Source organism: Camelina sativa, chromosome 6 (assembly GCF_000633955.1).
Source record: "Camelina sativa cultivar DH55 chromosome 6, Cs, whole genome shotgun sequence".
In the NCBI taxonomy this organism is placed as follows: domain Eukaryota; kingdom Viridiplantae; phylum Streptophyta; class Magnoliopsida; order Brassicales; family Brassicaceae; genus Camelina; species Camelina sativa.
The window spans coordinates 14,786,148-14,806,637 of record NC_025690.1 but is presented as its reverse complement, the minus strand read 5'-3'; the positions used below and the strand labels follow the sequence as shown (position 1 = coordinate 14,806,637).

The following is a 20,490-nucleotide window of genomic DNA, read 5'->3' as shown; positions in this document are numbered from 1 at the left end:
ACTCAAAACAATGGGCTTTGAGGCCCAAAACATTTTTTAACCAAATAAATATCTAACTTTTGAAACAATAAATCGGCGATTTTTGTCAAAAATTAGATAACTCGGAGATTAATCGGTAAACCGATTTTGTTAATCGATTACACATTAAACCCGGCGGTGTACAACTGCCTAGCGATTATACGACGGATTATTCGGCTAGGCGTCCGATTTTTGAAACAGAGAGTAATACTGTAGTAAAAAAAAAGCACAACTTTCAAACCTTGTCGTCGCCGCCGTCGTTGTCGTATCCCTAAAACCCTAAATTCTTCTTCGGCGAGGCCGATGGAAAGAGGAAGAAACAAGGAATCGCTCCCAGTTGATCTGATCCTCGAGATATTCACGAGATTGCCGTCGAATTCAGTCGCTAGGTTTCGTACATTGTCGAAGCACTGGGCGTCTACGCTTCGCAGTCCGGATTTCACCAAACTGTTTCTGGCCAGCTCCTCGACTCGTCCTCGTATCTTGTTTGCGGTCGAACGATATCAATACAACAAGTGGGACTTCTTCTCGTCGCGTCAGCCACATAACCGATATGAGAATTCGCTTCATTTGGATTATCATACCAAATTCTCAGGAGACGTAAGCCATAACATTTGTAGCTACGCCTCAGGTTTGATCTTTTTCCCTACTGTGCAGATCATGAATGAGAACACGCCTTTGATTTGTAACCCTATCACGGGATTGTATGTGGGCTTAGAAGTCATCAAGTACAGCAGGTCTCGAGGGTTTTTAGGGTTTGATCCCATTGATAAGCAATTCAAGGTTTTGGATCATCCTTTCATTCTAACATTAGGATCTGGAGAACTCAAGTGGAGGTATAAGGATGTCCCTGGTTATCGGTATCGTCGCTCTTCCACTGCAGGGATATGCATCAATGGGGTTTTGTATCACTTAGCTCAAACATTTCTTGAACCATCTTTTGTGATAGTTAGCATTGATGTGAGGTCTGAGGAGTTCAAGTTTATTGACGCATCATGCTTTAATGATCATCTTGAGGATCCTCTTACTGGATTGAGTTTGGTCAACTCTAAGGGTAAATTAGGTGTGATTAGTTGCAGTTACGCTGACGCTGCTGATGGAAGACGTACCGTTCAGTTGTGTATGTCTGTCCTAGAGGATGTTGAGATACCGGAATGGGTGAAGTATGTCTACACTCTGCCGCTTAATGATATCCTTGCTTCCTGCGAATTTTCAGTTGCTGGAGTGACTGCTACAGGTGACATTGTTTTGTGTATGAAATATACATGTAAACCTTACTACGTGTTCTACTTCAATCCCGTAAAGAACACTCTCCAAAATGTTGAAATCCAAGGTTTTGGAGCTGAGCTTGAAGCAGTTGAGAGTCGTGGTGAAGTTTTTGCCTTTGTTGACTATGTAGAGGATCTTACCGTTAATGATGCACATCAACTCAAGTCAAACATCTCTCATATCACGAGTCTATGCCGCTTCTGTCAAAAGGAAGCGCAGGGTAACAACATGGGGGAAGAGGAAATGAAAGAGACAGAGGGAGAAGAAGAAGAGAAGAGTTAGGAGAGTCAAACAATTGTGACAAAAGAGTAGGTAAAAAGCAATAGGGCATGTCATCTATGCGTTTATGTTCTTTAGTTAATAGTTGTAGTCTTGTAGACGTTGGTATGTCTGTTAATCATCAAGTCTAGCTTTGGTAAATCGTAGGTACCTTTTGACTGTTTTTATTTAATCTAGTTTTCTTTTGTAATTCCATCTCTCTCTTCAGTTCTTCTACCATTTCACATAATTTTTGCCTTGTTACCATCGTCGGGAAGAGGTCTCTGCAAGAAGAACAAGCGAAGTAGAACGGTACGAGTGTTGATTTGACTTTCTAATCTGAACTTCTAGGCCAAGCCAAATTTAAAGTCAAGACTTAGTTTCAGAAAGAAAACACAAAATGGTTGCTGCAGGTTCCATAAACTGAACCAATTACCCTGTTTCTCGTCAGTTCTAAATCTATAATATCAGAAACACCTCGTGTCAGGAGAAACAAATAGAGGATCCCTTAATCTATTCAGTTTGCCAAACCTGTATTAGAGAAAAAAGGATAGAATACAAACATATTATCATGGTAGAGTTACAAATTCTTATATATTCACAAATGCAAAGAGACATGTTCGAGGTTGTGTTTTGAATCCATCAATACATATAGACAGTACCAAGTCTACAACAATTCTTATGAAGCAGCTCGTGTGTAAATCCTATTATGGCATCGTTCTAACATTCAAGAATCCGCCAACACTGGCTGCCTTAGAACCGATGTCTCAGCTGGACACGCGCGCAAGAGTGTGCAGATGTCGTTTTTCACTAGGAATTCCTCTGCATTTACTAGGATCAGAGGTCCATACTCGAACACCAACGTCTTGCACTGTAATTAACACAAGAACAACTCCGTTAATTGACAAAAGCCTCGACTAACTACTATGTGATCACGCAGTTGCATTGCAACAAGTTTAAGAAGAACACCAACCCCATAAAAACAGAAAGAAATGGTTGAATGATAAACACATTAAGGCAAGGTTATCATGGATTTTGAGTTGATCATTCTAACCTTCTTCTCGTAGTTCTTGAACGATTTGCATCCCTTGAGAAGCAGTTCAACGATATCCAGCTGGTTAATCGAAGATAAAAAACAAAGTCAGTATAAGAAACTCAGCATCAGTATAAGAAAAGTCTTCACGAGGATTGTCTACAAAGATCTCTGATAGTTAAACACATTTAACTGTTTGAGGCTGATCTTAGAAACAATAACAAAGCAAACTAGACTACACAAGGGCGTAACAGCTTGGACTGTGATCAGTGTGCTATGAGTCTATGAAACAGAACGCAGAAATGACGAAATAAATCCCGTGATAGAGTAGAGAGGGATAAATAACCTGTGTGTCAGGATCTTGAAGTTTGATGAGAATCTCAGAAACAGTCCTGTGGCAAACACCGCAACTGTCCTGACGGACATCTTCAACAAGAGCAACCACTTTGCCACAAAGATTCAACCTCTTGCAGAAATAGTGAGGTTGAAACGACTTCAGTTGTAAGAAGAAGAGAGGAACATAGTAATCAACCAAAGTTATGCACTGCTGCATCAACCAAATCAAAACATACTATTACTCAACACAATTGAATATATTGTATTAACAAAACAAAACCAGTCTGAAGCAAAAATATATAGAAAAAAATGTAAGGTTCAGCATCAAGCAAAAGGAGAGAACCTGCTTCGCAAATCCACGCAATTGGGAACAACGTTCGTGAAGATCGTCAATGATTTCGGCTTGTGTGACATTTTTCTCAAGGTAGGTGAGAGCATCAGTAACATATTCCTCACATAGAGTGCAAACCTCTTCCTTGTTGGAAACTTGCTCTACCCAAAAGACAAAAAAAAAGATTAGTTGAAAAATCTTAAACAAAACTATCTGAACCATTCATCTACTTCAACTCCCCATCCACAGAAATCAATTATTTTTCATAACAAGTATCAAAATTAAGCCCTAAAAGAGCAAGCTTTTTTTTTTATATATAGAATCAATCAAGCATGAATGAGTAGAGATGGCCTTTTACCTGAGAGGGTGGTGGTGGAGTCAACGAAAGATCTAGCGTCAGAAACCAAGATCAAACCCAACAAGAGAAGAACCACCAACGTTCCAGCTCTGTGACTACTCATGATTCCTTCCTGGTGAAAACATACAAGATGAGAAAATAGAAGATTTCGTAAAGTAAGATTTTTTTTTTTTATTACCGGAGAGATTAGAATCACAAAAAAAAGTAAGAAGAAGATTCAACTAGAAAATATGAATCTTTTTTAAGTAAGAGATGATGATGGTTTTACCTTATTTTTTGTATTTTCAGAAAAGTTTAGCAAATGATTGGAAGAGAAAGAATCTTGTGTTGTAGAAGAAGAAGAAGAAGAAGAAGAAGAAGAAATGAGTAATGTATCAGATTCGTCGAATTGGTCGGGTTGCGTAATAATCGAAGGTGTTCTCACACCACAAGCAATTATCCATCCACGTCACCATCGATCGGCTTGTAGTTGTGGCTAATTTTAATATTCGACGAAATAAATATGCTTCCAACTATATATTGGTAAGGCCGGTCTGAAAATTTGCAAGCCCAACAAACAATGATCCATCGGTTTAACACTAGAAAAAACATGGAATTGTCGACTGTAAGTTGTGACTTAAAAAGCAGTCACTAAATTTAACGACTGCATTACGATTATTTTGTTATTGAGTGGCTACTAAAATAAAACAGTCGCCTAGTAGACACTAATTCGAGACTGATGCATAATGTCGCAGTTTAGTCGCTAATTTGCGACTAATTTCGAGACCAATTTGACAGTCGCCAAACTTTGCGACTAAACAGTTACTCATTAGCGACTGATATATTTAATTTGGGCCTTAAACCAGATTTGGGCCGTAACAAACGGCGAAAACCCAAATCGATCTCATCCTCATCCCAGAGATAACCTAATCCCTCATTTCTCTCATCCGCCGAGAAAACCCTAGATCGATATTGCTTTCAATCGAGAAAAGTCTAAATCTTCACCCCTGTCCTAATAGCTCTCGATTTTGATGGATGGAGTAAAGAAAAGAGGCGGAGGAAGAAGAAACCCCTCTAATCGAACCTCTGGAACCTCACAAACGGCGAATCAAAGACCCGCCAATCTTCCCAGCCAGTATACCTTCACGTCGGCAAACCAGCGAGATCCAGAGACTGATTCTCAGGGAACTCCTGGCCCAATCCTCCAGCCTCCAGCGAGACCTACATCTTCTTACAGAGACAATCCACCTCCGACAAATCTATTCCAGAACTCGAGGAGCTTTCCTGGAATATCCCCTTCCGGCGATGCTCCATCCAGGCTGTCCTTTTTCTCAACCTCTCACCTCCGCGACGAATCCACCAGAATTCTCAAGTCAACTTCGAGAGTCTCCTCATTCGTCAGTCACAAATCATCATCGACAGTCTCCTCAAGTCTCGAATCTACCTCGACAGTCTCATCGACCACCCTCTTCTCAATCTGGTCAACCTCAAGCAGCTTCTGCATTGCTTCACAGTTCTCAAGCGCAAAACTCACATGAGGAAGAAGCTGATTCTGAGGATGACGGTGCAAGGGAATCAAATCTCCCAACTGATGTACTCGCTTCTTTACATGACATGCTGTCCAACCAGGCCGTGAGAAGTATACCACTGTCCTCTCTCCCTCATTAGAGCGTGGAACCACTTGGTAATTTGAATTACCATTTTGGATTAGAATTTGATTGTGTTTGTTTGTGATTAGAATATTTAGAATTTTGGATTGTTTGTGATTGTTTGTGATTAGATTTTTTAGAATTTTGGATTGTTTGTGTTTGTTTGTGATTAGAATTTTACTTGGATTGATCGATTTATTTGTGTTTGATTAGAATTTTACTACTGATTTGTTTGTGTTTGAAGGTTTGGTAAAGACAAGTCATCACTTACCCGAAAGATTACAAAAGTGTTTACAAACAAGTTTGATGGTCCATATTACAGTTGAGGTTGTGTTCCGAATGCAAGAAGAGAAGGTTACTTCTTGGAATCCGCGGTAAACTTCAACTCCTTTCAATTTGAGTTGTGTATTTATAGTTTTTTTCTTGGTTTTTTATCACTAACACTAGTCTTCTTTTGTAGAAAACACACACCTGGGATCCCTCTCTAACCGGTGTGGTTCAAGCAAAGTTCTATAAAATTTGTCAAAACCGTATGAAAGACATGGTTTCCAAGGCAGCAGCTCAGCGAGAGGAAGTGAAACCGAGGTGGATTGAGAAAACTCTTTGGAAAGAAATGTGTGACTATTGGAACACAGAAGAAGCCATGACAAAGAGTGCAATCACTTCAGCAGCTCGAATGTCTGACCGTAATGGTCTTGGCCCTCACAAGCATGTATCAGGGCCGAAGTCTTACTTACAAATCGAACAAGAGATGGTGAGTTACATCATAACCTTTTCATTGTTTAATTACTTCACATCAGATGGTTCCTACCCTTTTCATTGTCTAACATTTCAGGAAGTAGAATTGGAAAGACAGCCAACTATTCCTGAAGTTTTTCTCAGGACTCATACCAAAAAAGATGGTACTTTTGTGGATAAGAAAGCGCAAGCAATTCATAAGGCATATAAGAGAAAAAGGGAAGCTAAGTTGGCTGCTCAGGATAATGATGAGTCTTCTGATGGTACTTCACGTCGATCAGAGCTATCTCACGAGGAGGAGGATGAGCTCTTTCTTCAGGTAATCTGCTTCTTTCTAATAAGCTATTAATTTTTTCATTGTTAAGTAATTATAATAACTTTTTCTCTCTGTTTTGTTTATGCAGTCTACTTTCATAAATGATAGTGGAACACACTTTGGAGTTGGAAGCCTAGGAAGTTACATCAATGGGAAGCGAAAGTACCCTGAAAGCTCTTCTACTTTCACAACCCTGCAACAACAGCTTGAAGACGCTAACCGCAAAATAGAGGAACAAGCAGCTCTACAAGCAGAGCGTGACGCAAAGGCTTCACGGGTTGCATCTGAGGCTTTACGGGTTGCATCTGAGCAACAAGCAGAGATCTCACGCTTGGTGAGCTTCCTCAAGACTAACCCAAACTATGTCGCCTTCCTCGAGTCTCAAACCAATGACCCAAACCCTGCTGATTTTCAAAGTTAAGTTCCCTCATGATTATGAAAACTTTTGTAATATTTGCAACACTCTTGGATATTTGGATGTTTTTTGGAACTTTTGTAAAAACATGGTACTTATGTCTTTGTTTGATTTCATGTTTGTTATGTTTTAGTTATAGTTTTCTTAATCAGTTTTGGTATTACAAAATCAAATAATGCATTTTTACCAGAATTTTTTTAAAAACCTGATAATTAAAAAGTCGTAAAACAGTCACCAAAACGTAAACAAAACAGTACCCAAAACAGTCGCAAATGAGTAACCATATCAGTCGCTAAAGTGTTGCAATTCAGTCGCAAATTTAGGGACTGTTTGGCGAGGGAAGAACGACCTTAATTATCAGTCGCCAATTAGTAGCTCCATGGCGACTTTTTAGCGACTGATATTTTTAGCGACGCACTGTTTAGCGACTACGTATGTTAGTCGCCAATCAGTCGTTACTAAGTAGTTAGCGACTGTGTAGTGACTGTTTTTGTAGTAGGCAATTCCATGTTTTCTTGTAGTGTAAATTTAGGGCATTGGAGAGGACATGAGGATTTTGAATAGTATCGGGATATAAAATATCGTTAAGAGTAATCTTGGGAAATTTTCTAAAACATACCTACAATTTAATAAATAGGGGGGTTGTATAATATTTCCCAAATTTACATCCCTAATCCTAAAACCTTCCTTATAAGTTTATTTGTCACACCAACAAATTAGCCTCTTCTATTCCGCTACGATAATAATTATGGCCCTAATTTTCAGACCCTCCTCTCCTCCGCCATGGAAGATCAAAGTGCAGCTAATGAAGATGTGGAAGAAGGGATTGAATAAGAAAAAATTAAGAACCTTGATCGAGATGGTTTTACTCCAATCATCGGTATGGTTTGAATATGAATTATATTCATGCTTTATCCAATTTTTTTTTTTTGGTTACTTGTAACATGCGTCTTCCGTAGTTTATATATAGCTAGCAGACTGATTTGCACTTTTGATACACCATACAATAGTAATCGATTGGTCATGACTCAAGGTTTTGTTTGATTATACAACTGATTATGTTTTCTATTATTTTCTAGGGGACAAGAGTTCACACAAGAATAGATGAAGATTTCTCTAAATGGAACTCGGATCTTAGTGAAGAAAAGGTTAATGACGGNGGGGGGGGGGGGGGGGGGGGGGGACGTTGGTATTGATATTCCTGCTGAAGATGAAGATGTGTTGCCAATTGAGGGCGCTGATCCTATCAAAACAATAGCCAGGGAAGTCTACGAAGACTCTTTTGTCGAAGGGTCGATCGAGCTCCTTTGAGTTTAATTGCAGCAGGGTCATTTTGTGTCTTAGTGATGACGATGTCGATGAGATTAATGACTACATGCTTTCACTTTTACCAGGTAATATCCCGGTTTTTTTCTTTCTATATATATACATTTCTTCGTCCAAACACCGTTTTATGCACATACTAACTACGGCTCTCTGTTTAAATTTCATTCCATAAGGTGAAGAGAAACTATTTAACAGCGATGACTGTGTTACTCCTCCGAGGATTGACCACGAATCAATGAACCCAAGTGATTACATGTTGGTACGTCCAAACATGTTTGGTTACTGCAATGTCCCCCGGGTGCCTCGCCAGGTTCTCAGACTAAAGGTTGGTACTCCCGTCATGTTACTTACGGATCTTGATCCTAGCCGTGGGTTATGTACTGGGGCAAGACTTCAAATTACTCAGATGGGTGATTCTTTGCTTACTGCTAAATTTGCTGATTATTACGGCGGGGAATTCGTGATCCCTAAGACGCATATGTTCGCTGCGGATGAATTTCCTGCCTCGTTGTGGCGTACTCAGTTTCCTCTCACATTTGCATTCGCCATGACTGTAGACAAGAGTCGAGGCCAAACATTTTCCAAGGTTGGTCTATATCTACCAAGCCCGCTGCTCCGTGATGGACAAAGGTATCTTGCCATATCCAAAGTGAAGGCCGCAACTGGTTCTGCCCAAGTTCTTATCACTAAGAAAGACGACAAGCCCCAGGAAGACGCTGAAAATGTTGTCGTCAAGAAGTTGTTTCGTGACGTTTTAAGTGTCTACATGTCTCGTCTTGTTTCAGGTTCCCTATTTATGGTTTGCTTCTGTAGCATAATAATTATAGACTTTGGTTTAATCGACAATATGATGCTTATGCAACATGTGTATTAATTATAGACCATCAGGTATTTGTATCATTTGAAATATCTCAATAAACAGTTTGCTAGCTTCCTGCAAGAACATTTCCTTCTCAAAACATTCATATGGTTGCTTTTCTTCTCTAAATTATTCATGACACAAATATGCTAGTAAAGCGTGAGACTCTCTATTGCAACGAAATTGATCATTATGCTTCATTTAGAAACATATTACATCTAATTTCAGTATTTAGTATGAACCAATAGACATCGAAAACTAATCCTTTGAACCAATACACAAACACACCTTGAAACAAGTGGGTTATCTACTGGGACAAGACTTCAAATTACTAAGTTGGGTGATTCTTTGCTTACGGTTAAATTTGCAACACCTATGGATTATTACGCGGAGTTCGTGATCCCTAAGACGCATATGTTCGCTGCGGAAAGTTTTCCTGCGTCATTGCGGCGTACACAGTTTCCTTTCACACTTGCATTCGCCATGACTATAGATAAGAGTCGAAGCCAAACATTTTCCAAAGTTGGTCTATATCTACCAAGCCGAGTGCTCCGTGATGGACACAGGTATCTTGTCATATCCAAAGTGAAGGCCACAACTGGTGTTACCCAAGTTCTTATCACTCAGAAAGATGACAAACTCCAGGACGACTCTGAAAATGTTGTCTTCAAGAAGTTGTTTCGATCGTGACGTTTTTAGTCTATAGGTCTTGTTTCAGACTTAATGCTTAACTGAGACTCTCTAATCTAATAAATTTGATTATTATGCTTCATGTCAAAACAAATCACATCTCATTTCACTATTTAGCATGAACCAGCAACACACACCGAAAACAAATAGAAACACAATATTGCTTACCATAAAGACTCACAAACACCTAACAACTCCTAAGATAAAGATAAGACCATTTGAATCACTCACTCATCACATTAAGTTCAAAGCTATCTTCTTCTTCTTCTTTGTCTCTTTGTTCAACATCACAGACAAGTTTGTAAATCCGAACCGCTTCCTCTTACCATTAAGCCTTTTAACCTTCTCTAATCTAATAAATTTGATTATTATGCTTCATGTCAAAACAAATCACATCTCATTTCGCTATTTAGCATGAACCAGTAAATAACACACCGAAAACAAATAGAACCACAATATTGCTTACCATAAGGCTCACAAACACCTAACAACTCCTAAGATAAAGATAAAGACCAATTCAATAATTCACTCATCACATTAAGTTCAAAGCTATCTTCTTCTTCTTCTTAGTCTCTTTGTTCAACACCACAGACAAGTTTGCAAATCCGAACCGCTTCCTCTTACCATTAAGCCTTTTAACCTTCTCCTTCCCTTCACAATTTCTATCTCCAATGTTAGTCTTTCCAAGTATCTGACCCAACGAAACTCTCCCGTTCATCATCATCGCTGACTCATCCGCAAGAAGTAGTTTCCTACTAAGTATCTGCCCAATAGACATTGTTGGTTTCATGACAGCAACTGAGGATGATGTCCCATCACCGTTCATCATCATATTCAAACCATTTACATCCATCAGAAAAGGGTTCTTGAGCTTGGCTGAACATGACGATGATGATCTCCTCCTCCGTTCTGTCCACCGCCAGTTTCCTTCCTCTGCTTCCATTTTCGCGGTGTTCGCTTTCTCCAAACCTTCTTCAAGTGTCCTCCTACTGCTTCTTATTTCTCTCGCTGTTTCATCAATCGTCTCAAGAATCTCCTCCTGCAGAGTCTCCTCTCTGTTTCCTCTTCTTCTGCTGCTTCTTCTCCTTCTAGTAACCGCTTTGATTTCAGCAATAGCAACTGCTTCAGCAGCTCTAGCAGCTTCCTTCATCTTTCTAGCAGCGACCAAACGCATCTCAGCAGCTTCGATCTTGTTTCTCGTTTGTTCAATCTCAACCACAGCTTTCTCAACCGCACACCGAACATTCTCTCCTGTTCTACAAAACTCATTAGCCTCATAGCTTAATCTGTGAATCTCCTTGGACATTTCAGCTGCATTCTCAAAGTTTAGTCTCTCCCGTGTCTTCTCAAGTTCAGCTCTTTCCTCTTCCAGTCTTTTGTTCAGTAGCTCAACAGACTCGCGAATAGCAGCCAAATCTTTAGTAGTCTTGCACAGATCCATCTTCGCTTGGCTCAGCTCCTTGAAAACATTCACGTCACAGTTTTCTTTCTCTTCCTTGTTCTGTAGCTTTGATTTGAGCTCTTCAACGATGGCTTTGGTCGACTCGAGCGACTTCAACACCTTTAAAGTTTCACCTTCTTTCTCAATCAGTTCCTTCTCTAACTCACTCGCTTTCGCAACCATACCAGCTTCGTCCACATCGTACTGCAACCCAAACAAAAAAATCGAAACTTTCGCATCAACAACTAGAAATAGATGAATCTAATTAAACCCCATTTCAATTAAAACCCCTAAGAATCCAAAGAGCATGACAAAAACAGTGAGAAAGACAGATACTTTAAGGGAGAAGGGCTAAGAAATAAGACCTGAGAAGCTTCGGAGATGTTAAGGGAAGATGGTTTCCAGAAACCAAAGCCGCCAAAGCGAGTGGCGGCTTCTCTCACCGACTCGAACGGCGCAGAAGTGTCGATTTCCCCGACGAGGATTGGTTCAAGAAGGGTTTCGGCCATTAAAGACAAGAACTTGGGAAGAAGAAATAGTGAGATTGAGAGAGAGAGAGTGATCACAATCCAAAAACTGTTGTTTACTTCGATACTAACTAGTCTGAAGTGTGAACAAAAGACTTTATAAATCGATATCTCAACGGTCTCTTTCTTGTTTGTATAAGGGATTATTAAAGTTGAATAAAGAAGCTACAAGTATCCGTTGTCTTCTCAGATGCTTACTAGTTTTGTCTTTATTCCGAGTTTGTTTATGTACACTTTTTCTAATCCAATCTTATTATCTTAAAGAAGAAACACTAAAATTCTCTAAAGAGGGCGGTGATAATGAATCTTTGTGCATGTGAGATTAAAAAAATCGTTTCACTGAAAGAATCTTTAGGCCGTTGGATTTTATATAAAATGTGATCTTTTTTTCTAAATTGTCTTCTCACTTACCGTTGATATGCTACTTAGTGTTGATATAAAATGTGATTAGCTTTTTATTACTGGAGAAAGAGAAAGAAAGAACAACAAAAAAAAAAAAGTAAAAGAATAATATTTGGACCGTTGGCTGTTAGAAGGGAGTTGTGGCGGAGTTGGCTGCGTCAATGATGGAGTTTTGTGGTGGGGATCACTTTACTACGGTAAATAAAGTCAGGGCCACATCATGAAAGTCTCAGTTTTAAAATGACACTGTATTTTCAACTAACCGTTGGACGTTAAAAGAAGGGGTTCATGCCTCTTGGCTCTGTCTTGTGACTAACTCCCATTGATTGGATTATAAGTATATCCTGAAGAAAAAAAAACCAAATTCTATAAAATATCCATACCTAATCTAACAGTATAAATGGGGAAAACACTGTTTTTTAAAAAAGGAAATAATTGACTATGACATTATGTTAAATAGTTAATGTGATTGATTAGCAAAAAAATAATTTAGCTAACTAGAGATCTAGTAGGACAAAAAACTAAAAAGTTGGTTAAAAATGGATTTACCTGAAAATTTGCTCATCCCTAATGCATAATGCTTCCCATATTTTTGAATATGAACCTTCAGAAATCCTAGATTTGAGGCATATGCTCTCACCTACAGTTGAATAAATGCCTCAAATCAAATACATTTTCTATAATTTTTCATGTGTCAACCGCTTTTAACATTATAAATGGTATTCATGTTTACATGTGCGACACAAAGTATACAAAATAATCTGAAATCCTCGAAGCAAACTATCAAGAATCTGTATTGGGCGGCTGTTGCGGGGGTGGCCGCGGCGATGAGCTTTTCTGACGCTTCCGGATGAAATAAAAAACCAATCCAGAAAGAAGCAACAAAATAACAAAACCATCAATACCTCCAACTAATCCCACAACCCATTTCTTAACATTTGGTTTCTCACCACTCAGTCTCACTCCTTTTGGAACCTTAACCATATAACTCAAACCACTCACTCTCTCAATCTGCTTAACACCCATCACAATCCTATACATGACACAGCTCTCATCAGAAACAGAGTAACTCGCAGCTGCACACTCACAATCTTTCTTACACAACTCTTCACATCTCTCTTTCCTTACATTTCTCACTTGTGTCCCGTTTCTCAGCACTGTAGTCACTCCTTCTAGCTCAATCATCTCGTGATCACATAACCTCTTCACCGAAACCGCTTCTTCCACGTTGCTGCTGCAATCTCCATTGCTCACGGCCTTAATGCAAGAACAAGACTTTGAGAATGTACAGATTCCGTATGGCTTACACGCTACAGGAAGATCACAAGTGTCGCTCACAGCTTTAAAGGTTGCTTCGAACTTTCCCTTTTCCGGTTTATACGAATAGAGTCCCAAGTTACCGGTTCTGTTCCCAAGCGCCAAGAATCTGATCAACGGTTGCTCTATTCTCCCGATTATGTGGCTGTTATCGTCGAATAGGTCAAGACCCTTTGGCCCTAATCTCACGAAGTTGACTGCTTTGTTCTTATCTCTAGGCTTATACTCCCAATAAGAGTACTTGAGCTTGTTCAAATTGAGGAACAGGGCAATCTTGTCACGTAAGACTTCAAAGGAATAGAACAAAGTCGAGTCGTTTGGGAATGAAGTTAGTTGCGTAGCTACGTCTAATCTCTGACCACTCAACATCGCATCTGTTGGGAAATTGAAACTTTGCCATTTGATCAGATTCTTAGCATCAATCAACACTAGGTTCCCTGTGCTTTGTATCTCCAACCTCTGCAAAATGTTTGTTTCCATAACACAATTTTATAACATGTCTTTGTCTTTTTTTAAATGATGTTTTTCTTCAAAGGAATCAAATTTTATACCTCAACGCCTTGTCCCGAGGTTCCACTTCTCCATCCAACGTGTTTATTGCTACTCTTTAGTCTCAAGTCTCCTTCTTTTGTGAGCTCGATGATGCATTTGCTAGAAACATACATCTTTGAGTAATGCCCTGAGCTCCAAACTCTTACATCTCCAAGGAAAACTTGGAGAGAACACATATATTTTCCATCATCTTTGTCGCTTGATTCCATCGTTAACGCGGCTTTGAAACCAGGTTCTCTTGTTGATGATGAAGATTCTGTATCCATTATATAAGCTTTCCCCATAAACCCGGGAGCGTATTCTAGAGGAGAAGTGAGCGTTAGAGAATGACCAAGGTTGATATCTGATTTGCAGTGACCTTGGAGCTTAGAGAACAAGAAGATTAAGAAAGTGAACGTATAGAACTTCATCATAATGGTCATAATATGCCTCTGCGGCTGCTGTTGAGCTTCGGATATGTCCGGGAAAAGAGGAAAGATGATAAGAAAAAGAAAAGAATGGGAAAGTTTGGTATGATGAGTGTGTTTTTTCTCTCTACACTTTTGCAGGGAAAAGGGTTTTGCTTTCATGTTGCCTTTGTTTTGTTGTGTTTTTGGATTGTCCTTGTTTTATATTTTTCCTATAATTGGTATTTATGTTATTTTAATCGAAAATGTTATCTAAAGCTAGACACAGATTAGTAAATTGATATTTTCAGCTGTTCCACTTATTGGTATAGTTAACTTAAAAAGTTTCTAATAGTAAAGCAAGAGACCAGAAGAAGGTGCACGCTTGGTCTTCCACAGGCTGTCCATGTGGGGTTACGTTCTTGACACACAAATACAACAAATGTAGGGTTTATTTATTTATAGTAGTTAAAAAAAATCAGTAGGGGAGTTATTTCCTTTCTGTTTGTAACAAGATAAGATATATATATATATATATATGTACATCTATTATTTAAAAATTTAGTTAGACGAGAGTTTAAACATATTGGAAGTGGATTGTATGTAATGGGTATGAGTTTTCTCTATCAAAAGCTAATTGATTTTGAGTTACGAGCATAAGATAGTATCAAAACGATGATTGGTTGTTCTATAGATGAAAAGGATAATGTATTGACTAAGCATTATATGTAGTAGATCTTAGGCGTAAAATGTGCCTGAGAGAATTTTAGGCGATTTTAGGCGATCTGCGATCTCTTTTGTAGATCTCTGCTGGAGATTGGCCTCTCGCCGTTTCTCTGAGATTTTCCCCTTTCTCCCTCCTCTTCTTTTCTCCCCTTTCATGGATTCCTCTCCTGCTGTGGCGATGTTGATTCCCCCGGACCCTCCTCCCTCCGAGACGTCCCCCCCCAATAACCCTAGTTTCCCCTGCTCCGTCCCCATCTGTCTCTACTCAGGTTTCTCAGCTCTCGGCCTCGATTCCAGTGATTACCCAAACTACCGCAGCGCCCACTCACGCCGAACGGTTTAAGGCATCTCTAAGGAATCTTAAAAAAATCTCTTCTCCTGTACTCTTAGAAGACGGAATCCCTGTGGTCCAGGCTCCAGATTCCATCCTCTTAAATGCCTCAGAACAATGGAAGGGTCATTTGATTGCCCAATTCCATGGACTCATTCCTCCTGCATCCAAGATCTTTGCAGATCTGAACCCCGTGTGGGGTAAGTTTGGCGATATCATCATTCGAATTGTCTCTGAAACATCGTGTTTGATTAAGATTCCTTGTGTCTCGACTCGGGAATGGGTCCTGCAAGTTGGATATTGGCAGGCTGGCAATTGTGCTTTCTCAGTGTTCCCGTGGTCGGCTGGGGCTTCTCTAGAAATGCAAGAACTCTCTACCGCTCCTACATGGGCAATCTTGAAGAACGTTCCCCCACAGATGTACTCCTTTGAAGGTATCAGTGTGATTGCAAGCGCGATTGGTGAACCTCTTCACACTGAGAAATCCAGGCTTGACCCGTATTACTTTGGCAACACAAAGGTTAAGGTTGAGATTTCTCTGGATAAACCACCTCCCACAACAATCATAGTGAGAGATGCACTCTCCAACTCAATAAAGGTGGAAGTATCTTATCCACGGTTACCACCGAAATGTTGCAACTATGGTAGGTTTGGTCATCTCTTGAATAGATGTCCTCAACCGTTGATGCGGAAGAAGGGTGATGCGACTTTGTCTTCGGGGTTTGTGCCAGCTGGTACTGCAACTGCTACCACTGATATCCCTCTTGGTTCAAGTGCGTCTATCCCGCAGGAGTCGAAGGGAGAAGTTTCTTTGTCGGTTTCGATACAGGCATCCCCTTCTGCAGTGGTTATCTCAGAAGGTCAAAGAAGAGTGAGACGGAGACCAGGCTCTAGAAGGAGGAATAAAGTTCGCAGTAGGAGTTCTCCCCCTGGGGATGTAGTTACTCGTCATAAACCTGACAATTCCATGTCATTGGTTACTCAGGCTATAGTGAAGGAATGAATTAAAGAGAGTAAGGAGCAACGTCAGGAGTCGACGCTGGTTTCTCCTGAGACTCGAGTTGAAGAGCAGCAGTGGACAGTAGTTGAATCAAAGAGGAAACAATCGAGCAAAGTGAATCCCGGAGTTTCTATGAGAGGGAATCAATCCCGTGCTATAAAAGCAAAGGAAATTCATAGTCCAGGGATCCCGGGGGTTAGTGCTTCTAGGAAGCTAGCTAAGATGGAATCCAAGAAGCAGTTTAGCATTTTGAGACAAGAATTGTCTTACCATCCGAAGGCTCATATTGGAGATAGTGGTAAGGACAAGTATCTGGCAGCTTTGGCGGATGCAGTTACTCAGGCTAATCGGGGATCTTCCCCAGTTACGTCTAACTAACTCCGGACAGAGCGTAGCTCTACCTTCATCTTTTGTATTTTTGATGACGAAGGTTTTTTGTTGGAATATAAGAGGCTTGAATAGCCATACTAGACAACGGTTTTTGCGGAATTGGATAGCTAAGAATAAACCTATAATGGGTAGTATTTTGGAAACACATGTCTCGGAGGAGAATGCGGATCAAGTCAGAAACTCCACCTTCCCTGGATGGAGAGGTGACTCTAACTATGAATTTTCGGAGCTTGGCAGAATATGGGTGGTTTGGGACCCCGCTATATCTGTCATTTGCCTATATAAGTCAGCACAGTTGGTCCTGTGTAGTGTTTTTGTGCCAGCAACAAAGGAGAATTTCTCAGTTGCCTTTGTTTATGCATTTAACACTCAGATACCGAGAAGAGAGTTGTGGGAAGAACTTTCAATGATCACTCAATCCTCTCCAGCTAGAAGCTTGCCTCTAATGATTTTGGGTGACTTTAACCAGATTTTGTCAGTAGGGGAACATTACTCTCTCATTCCTCGTACAATACCTCTTCCGGGCATGATGGAGTTTCATAATTGTCTGGAAGCCAATGGGTTGTCAGATATGCCAAGTAGAGGGACCTTTTATACATGGTCTAACGAGAGGCCTCACGACCCAATTCTCAGGAAGTTGGACAGGGTGCTAGTTAACGAGCATTGGTTTGGATCCTTCCCTGAATCTCTCACTATTTTTGATCCTCCTGGCGATTCCGATCATTCACCTAGCTTGGTCCACCTGTCGTCCTTTGTGGAGAGAAGTAACAAAGCCTTCAAGTACTTCTCCTTCCTGTCAAGTCATCCGCGGTTCAAGGAGATGCTAAGAGAGTTCTGGCAACTTGATGTACCAGTGGGTTCTAAACTCTTTACACTTGGTCATAGAATGAAGAAGGCTAAGGCTGCTTGCAAGCAACTGAATAAAGAAGGTTTCAGCAACATTCAACAGAGGACTAAGGATGCTCTGGACAAGTTAGAATCGATCCAAACTGCTCTCTTATCGAATCCCTCTGATCGTTTATTCCGGGAAGAGTTTGTTGCAAGGCAGAAATGGAAATTTTTTTGCTGATGCTCAGGAATCTTTCTACCGTCAAAAGTCTCGACTTAGATGGACCAAAGATGGAGATGCGAATACGGCGTTCTTCTATCGATCTGTGGTTGCCAATCAAGGAAGAAATTGTATCAAGTATCTAAGAGGTGATGATGATGAGAGGATTCATAATGTAGCTCAGATCAAGGATATGTTGGTGACTTACTATCAAAGTCTCTTGGGCACAGAGAACTCAGGCGTCTCTCCAATGTCAACGGAAGAGATCAGAAGGCTAACCCCCTTTAAGTGTGCCTCTGCGATAGCGGATCTTTTGATACAAGTTCCTACTGATGCGGAGATTCGACGAGTAGTGGTCACTATGCCTAAAAGCAAAGCTCCTGGACCTGATGGGTTTCCAGTGGAGTTTCTCCGTGAGGCTTGGGATGTCGTAGGTGATGATGTAGTAGTAGCAGTCAAAGATTTCTTTATCTCCGGTCATCTCCCAAGAGGTTTTAATGCAACGGCTATCACCCTGATTCCCAAAGTCCCAGGAACCGATCAGATATCAAAGTTCAGACCAATTTCCTGCTGCACCACGATATACAAGATCATTGCAAGACTTTTGACACAGAAGCTCAAGACTTTTATATCAGATGCTGTTCAGGTAAACCAAGTGGGGTTTGTTCAAGGGAGGCAACTCTGTGAGAATGTTCTTTTAGCTTCGGAGTTGGTCTCCAATTTCCACGCTTCAGGCTCCACTACTAGAGGATGCCTGCAAGTCGATTTGGCTAAGGCATACGACAGTCTCAACTGGGATTTTCTCTCTAATCTACTCTATGCGATTGAACTTCCTCCGGTTTTCATAGGATGGTTGAGGGAATGTTACACAACCACAAGCTTCAGTGTTGCTTTTAATGGAGAGCTAGTTGGTTACTTCCCTGGTAAAAAAGGACTCAGGCAAGGAGATCCAATCTCATCTCTACTTTTTGTCCTTGCAATGGATGTGTTATCCAAGAAGTTGGATAAGGGAGTTGGTGAAAATCATTTTGGGCCTCACCCTATGTGTAAGGATCCGCTTGTCACACATTTTAGCTTTGCAGATGATATTCTCATTTTTTTTATGGAAGTGAAAGGTCTCTGCGCAATATACTTCAGATACTGGATGATTTCAAAACAGCTTAAGGTCTTGGCATCAACAGAGAAAAAACTGCGCTATTCTTGGATTGTGATCAGTACCAAAATAATCAAATTCTGGCAGAGTCCACTGGCCTACAACAGGGATCCTTTCCTATAAGATACTTGGGAGTTCCTTTGACCTCGAAGAAGATGTGTAAGCAGGATTTTCAGCCTCTATTGGATCGTATCCGCAAGCGGTTCTCTATCTGGACTGTCAGATTTCTCTCTCTCGCCGGTCGTTTCCAACTCATACAGGCGGTCATCTACTCCACCATTACTTTTTGGGCCTCTATATTTATCCTTCCCAATCAATGCTTAGAAGAGATTGAAAGCATGTGCAATGCGTTTCTGTGGAAGGGAGTTCCTAATTCTTCTAAGGGGGTTAAGATTGCTTGGGAGTCAGTCTGTACTCCTAAAGAGAGTGGTGGCCTAGGCCTTAAAAGACTCACGGCTTGGAACAAAGTTTTGGGTTTGAAGCTTATCTGGATGATTTTTGCAGTTGGGGGTTCCCTATGGGTTGCGTGGGTGAAGAATAATCTTATCAGGCATCATAACTTCTAGGATTTGGAAGGTACAGCCTCGGGAAGCTAGATCTAGAGAAGTCTTTGCAAATTGCGGCCATTAGCAAGAACCTTCATTGTGTGTGAAGTAGGGGATGGTGCGACCTGCAGTTTTTGGAAAGAAAACTGGACGTCTTTGGGTCCCCTATTGGATATAACTGGGGAACTAGGCCCGCGTGTGTCAGGCCTCCATCAGGACGCCAAGATTTTGGATGCTATAAGAGATGGGCAATGGTGGATATACCACAGTCGAAGTAGAAGTCCCATTATTCAGTTACTACGTCAATGCCTTCCTCTTCCCTCTGTGGTTAATCTGCAGGGTGATGCAAGAGAGGATGTGTACCTTTGGAAGATTGGTGATAGTGAGGCATTGGATCATTTCTCTACAGCGAAGACTTGGGAGTATCTTCATCCACCTCGACCACGAGTAGATTGGTTTGAAGCGGTCTGGTTCAAAGGGAGAATCCCCAAGCATGCCTTTATTGCCTGGGTGAATTCTAGACACAGGCTCTATACTCGTGATCGACTGATTCGATGGGGTCTCAATGTTCCTGCTCTTTGTATGTTATGCAACTCTAATGACGAGACTCGGCAACACTTGTTCTTTGACTGCCCCTACTCCTCTGAAATTTGGTTCTTTTTTACCTCGAGAGCACATGTATCTCCACTTTCTTTATTTGAGGATGGAGTTAGATGGCTGAAGAATCCTTGCCGGGATAAAAACACGGCTGTGATTTTTCGGTTAGCTCATCAAGCCTCGGTCTACTTAATCTGGAAAGAACGCAATGCTCGTCTCCACACCGCCACCTCCAAGCCAGCAACTTCTATCCTCATCGAGATCAAGAGCATTCTTCGATGTCACCTTGACCCTTTGTCTAGAGCTCAGCGCATCACTTCACCTGCAGACTCCTTTCTCATAATTTGGTTTCGTCTATTCCAGTAAAGTAATGTTATGTAATCTCTATTTTCTACTATTGTAGGTGTATCTCGTTTGGAGTCATCATGTTGTAAAAGGGTTCCAACCCTCTTTGGATTGAAATGAAATGAAGGTATGTGTATAAAAAAAAAAAAAAAAAA

The 20,490-nt window shown here is 40.6% G+C and overlaps 4 protein-coding genes across 7 annotated transcripts; 1 reads left to right on the top strand and 3 right to left on the bottom strand.

Moving 5' to 3' along the window:
• On the top strand, positions 125 to 1,752 carry LOC104791415 (F-box protein At3g57580-like). Its single transcript, XM_010517301.2, has one exon. It carries the CDS (start codon positions 322 to 324, stop codon positions 1,567 to 1,569), a length of 1,248 nt encoding a protein of 415 aa, XP_010515603.1. The 5' UTR covers positions 125 to 321; the 3' UTR covers positions 1,570 to 1,752.
• LOC104791414 (prosaposin) lies at positions 2,060 to 4,058 on the bottom strand. 2 transcript variants are annotated; one of them, XM_010517300.2, is made up of 6 exons: positions 3,872 to 4,058; positions 3,604 to 3,715; positions 3,258 to 3,406; positions 2,925 to 3,122; positions 2,600 to 2,659; positions 2,060 to 2,416 (listed from the first exon to the last, which is right to left on the bottom strand). In XM_010517300.2, exons 2-6 carry the CDS (start codon positions 3,704 to 3,706, stop codon positions 2,273 to 2,275), a joined length of 654 nt encoding a protein of 217 aa, XP_010515602.1. In that variant the 5' UTR covers positions 3,707 to 3,715; positions 3,872 to 4,058; the 3' UTR covers positions 2,060 to 2,272. The 2 variants fall into 2 exon arrangements, with proteins under 2 accessions (XP_010515602.1, XP_010515601.1); XM_010517299.2 differs by having other exon boundaries at positions 2,925 to 3,125; positions 3,872 to 4,056.
• Positions 9,783 to 11,675, bottom strand: LOC104791413 (WEB family protein At3g51720-like). Of its 2 annotated transcripts, XM_019226919.1 has the most exons (3): positions 11,382 to 11,675; positions 10,216 to 11,220; positions 9,783 to 9,917 (listed from the first exon to the last, which is right to left on the bottom strand). In XM_019226919.1, exons 1-3 carry the CDS (start codon positions 11,523 to 11,525, stop codon positions 9,810 to 9,812), a joined length of 1,257 nt encoding a protein of 418 aa, XP_019082464.1. In that variant the 5' UTR covers positions 11,526 to 11,675; the 3' UTR covers positions 9,783 to 9,809. The 2 variants fall into 2 exon arrangements, with proteins under 2 accessions (XP_019082464.1, XP_010515599.1); XM_010517297.2 differs by lacking the exon at positions 9,783 to 9,917 and having other exon boundaries at positions 9,929 to 11,220; positions 11,382 to 11,672.
• LOC104791412 (PAN domain-containing protein At5g03700-like) lies at positions 11,913 to 14,402 on the bottom strand. Of its 2 annotated transcripts, XR_768910.2 has the most exons (4): positions 13,814 to 14,402; positions 12,679 to 13,721; positions 12,495 to 12,585; positions 11,913 to 12,289 (listed from the first exon to the last, which is right to left on the bottom strand). XR_768910.2 is itself a non-coding variant. In XM_010517296.1 (2 exons), exons 1-2 carry the CDS (start codon positions 14,381 to 14,383, stop codon positions 12,729 to 12,731), a joined length of 1,563 nt encoding a protein of 520 aa, XP_010515598.1. In that variant the 5' UTR covers positions 14,384 to 14,402; the 3' UTR covers positions 12,638 to 12,728. The 2 variants fall into 2 exon arrangements, 1 of the variants encoding a protein (XP_010515598.1); XM_010517296.1 differs by lacking the exons at positions 11,913 to 12,289; positions 12,495 to 12,585 and having other exon boundaries at positions 12,638 to 13,721.

Excerpts from the sequence above, each read along its gene's own strand:
- LOC104791415 (XM_010517301.2), top strand. The coding sequence starts at position 322 with ATGGAAAGAGGAAGAAACAAGGAATCGCTCCCAGTTGATCTGATCCTC.
- LOC104791414 (XM_010517299.2), bottom strand. The coding sequence starts at position 3,706 with ATGAGTAGTCACAGAGCTGGAACGTTGGTGGTTCTTCTCTTGTTGGGT. Across the intron at positions 3,407-3,603 it reads CTCCACCACCACCCTCTCAG|AGCAAGTTTCCAACAAGGAA; the intron begins GTAAAAGGCCAT and ends TCTTTTGGGTAG. Across the intron at positions 2,660-2,924 it reads TTCAAGATCCTGACACACAG|CTGGATATCGTTGAACTGCT; the intron begins GTTATTTATCCC and ends TCGATTAACCAG.
- LOC104791413 (XM_019226919.1), bottom strand. The coding sequence starts at position 11,525 with ATGGCCGAAACCCTTCTTGAACCAATCCTCGTCGGGGAAATCGACACT. Across the intron at positions 11,221-11,381 it reads ACATCTCCGAAGCTTCTCAG|TACGATGTGGACGAAGCTGG; the intron begins GTCTTATTTCTT and ends TTTGGGTTGCAG. Across the intron at positions 9,918-10,215 it reads ATTGTGAAGGGAAGGAGAAG|GTTAAAAGGCTTAATGGTAA; the intron begins GTTAAAAGGCTT and ends AGATTAGAGAAG.
- LOC104791412 (XM_010517296.1), bottom strand. The coding sequence starts at position 14,383 with ATGAAAGCAAAACCCTTTTCCCTGCAAAAGTGTAGAGAGAAAAAACAC. Across the intron at positions 13,722-13,813 it reads CCTCGGGACAAGGCGTTGAG|AGGTTGGAGATACAAAGCAC; the intron begins GTATAAAATTTG and ends AACATTTTGCAG.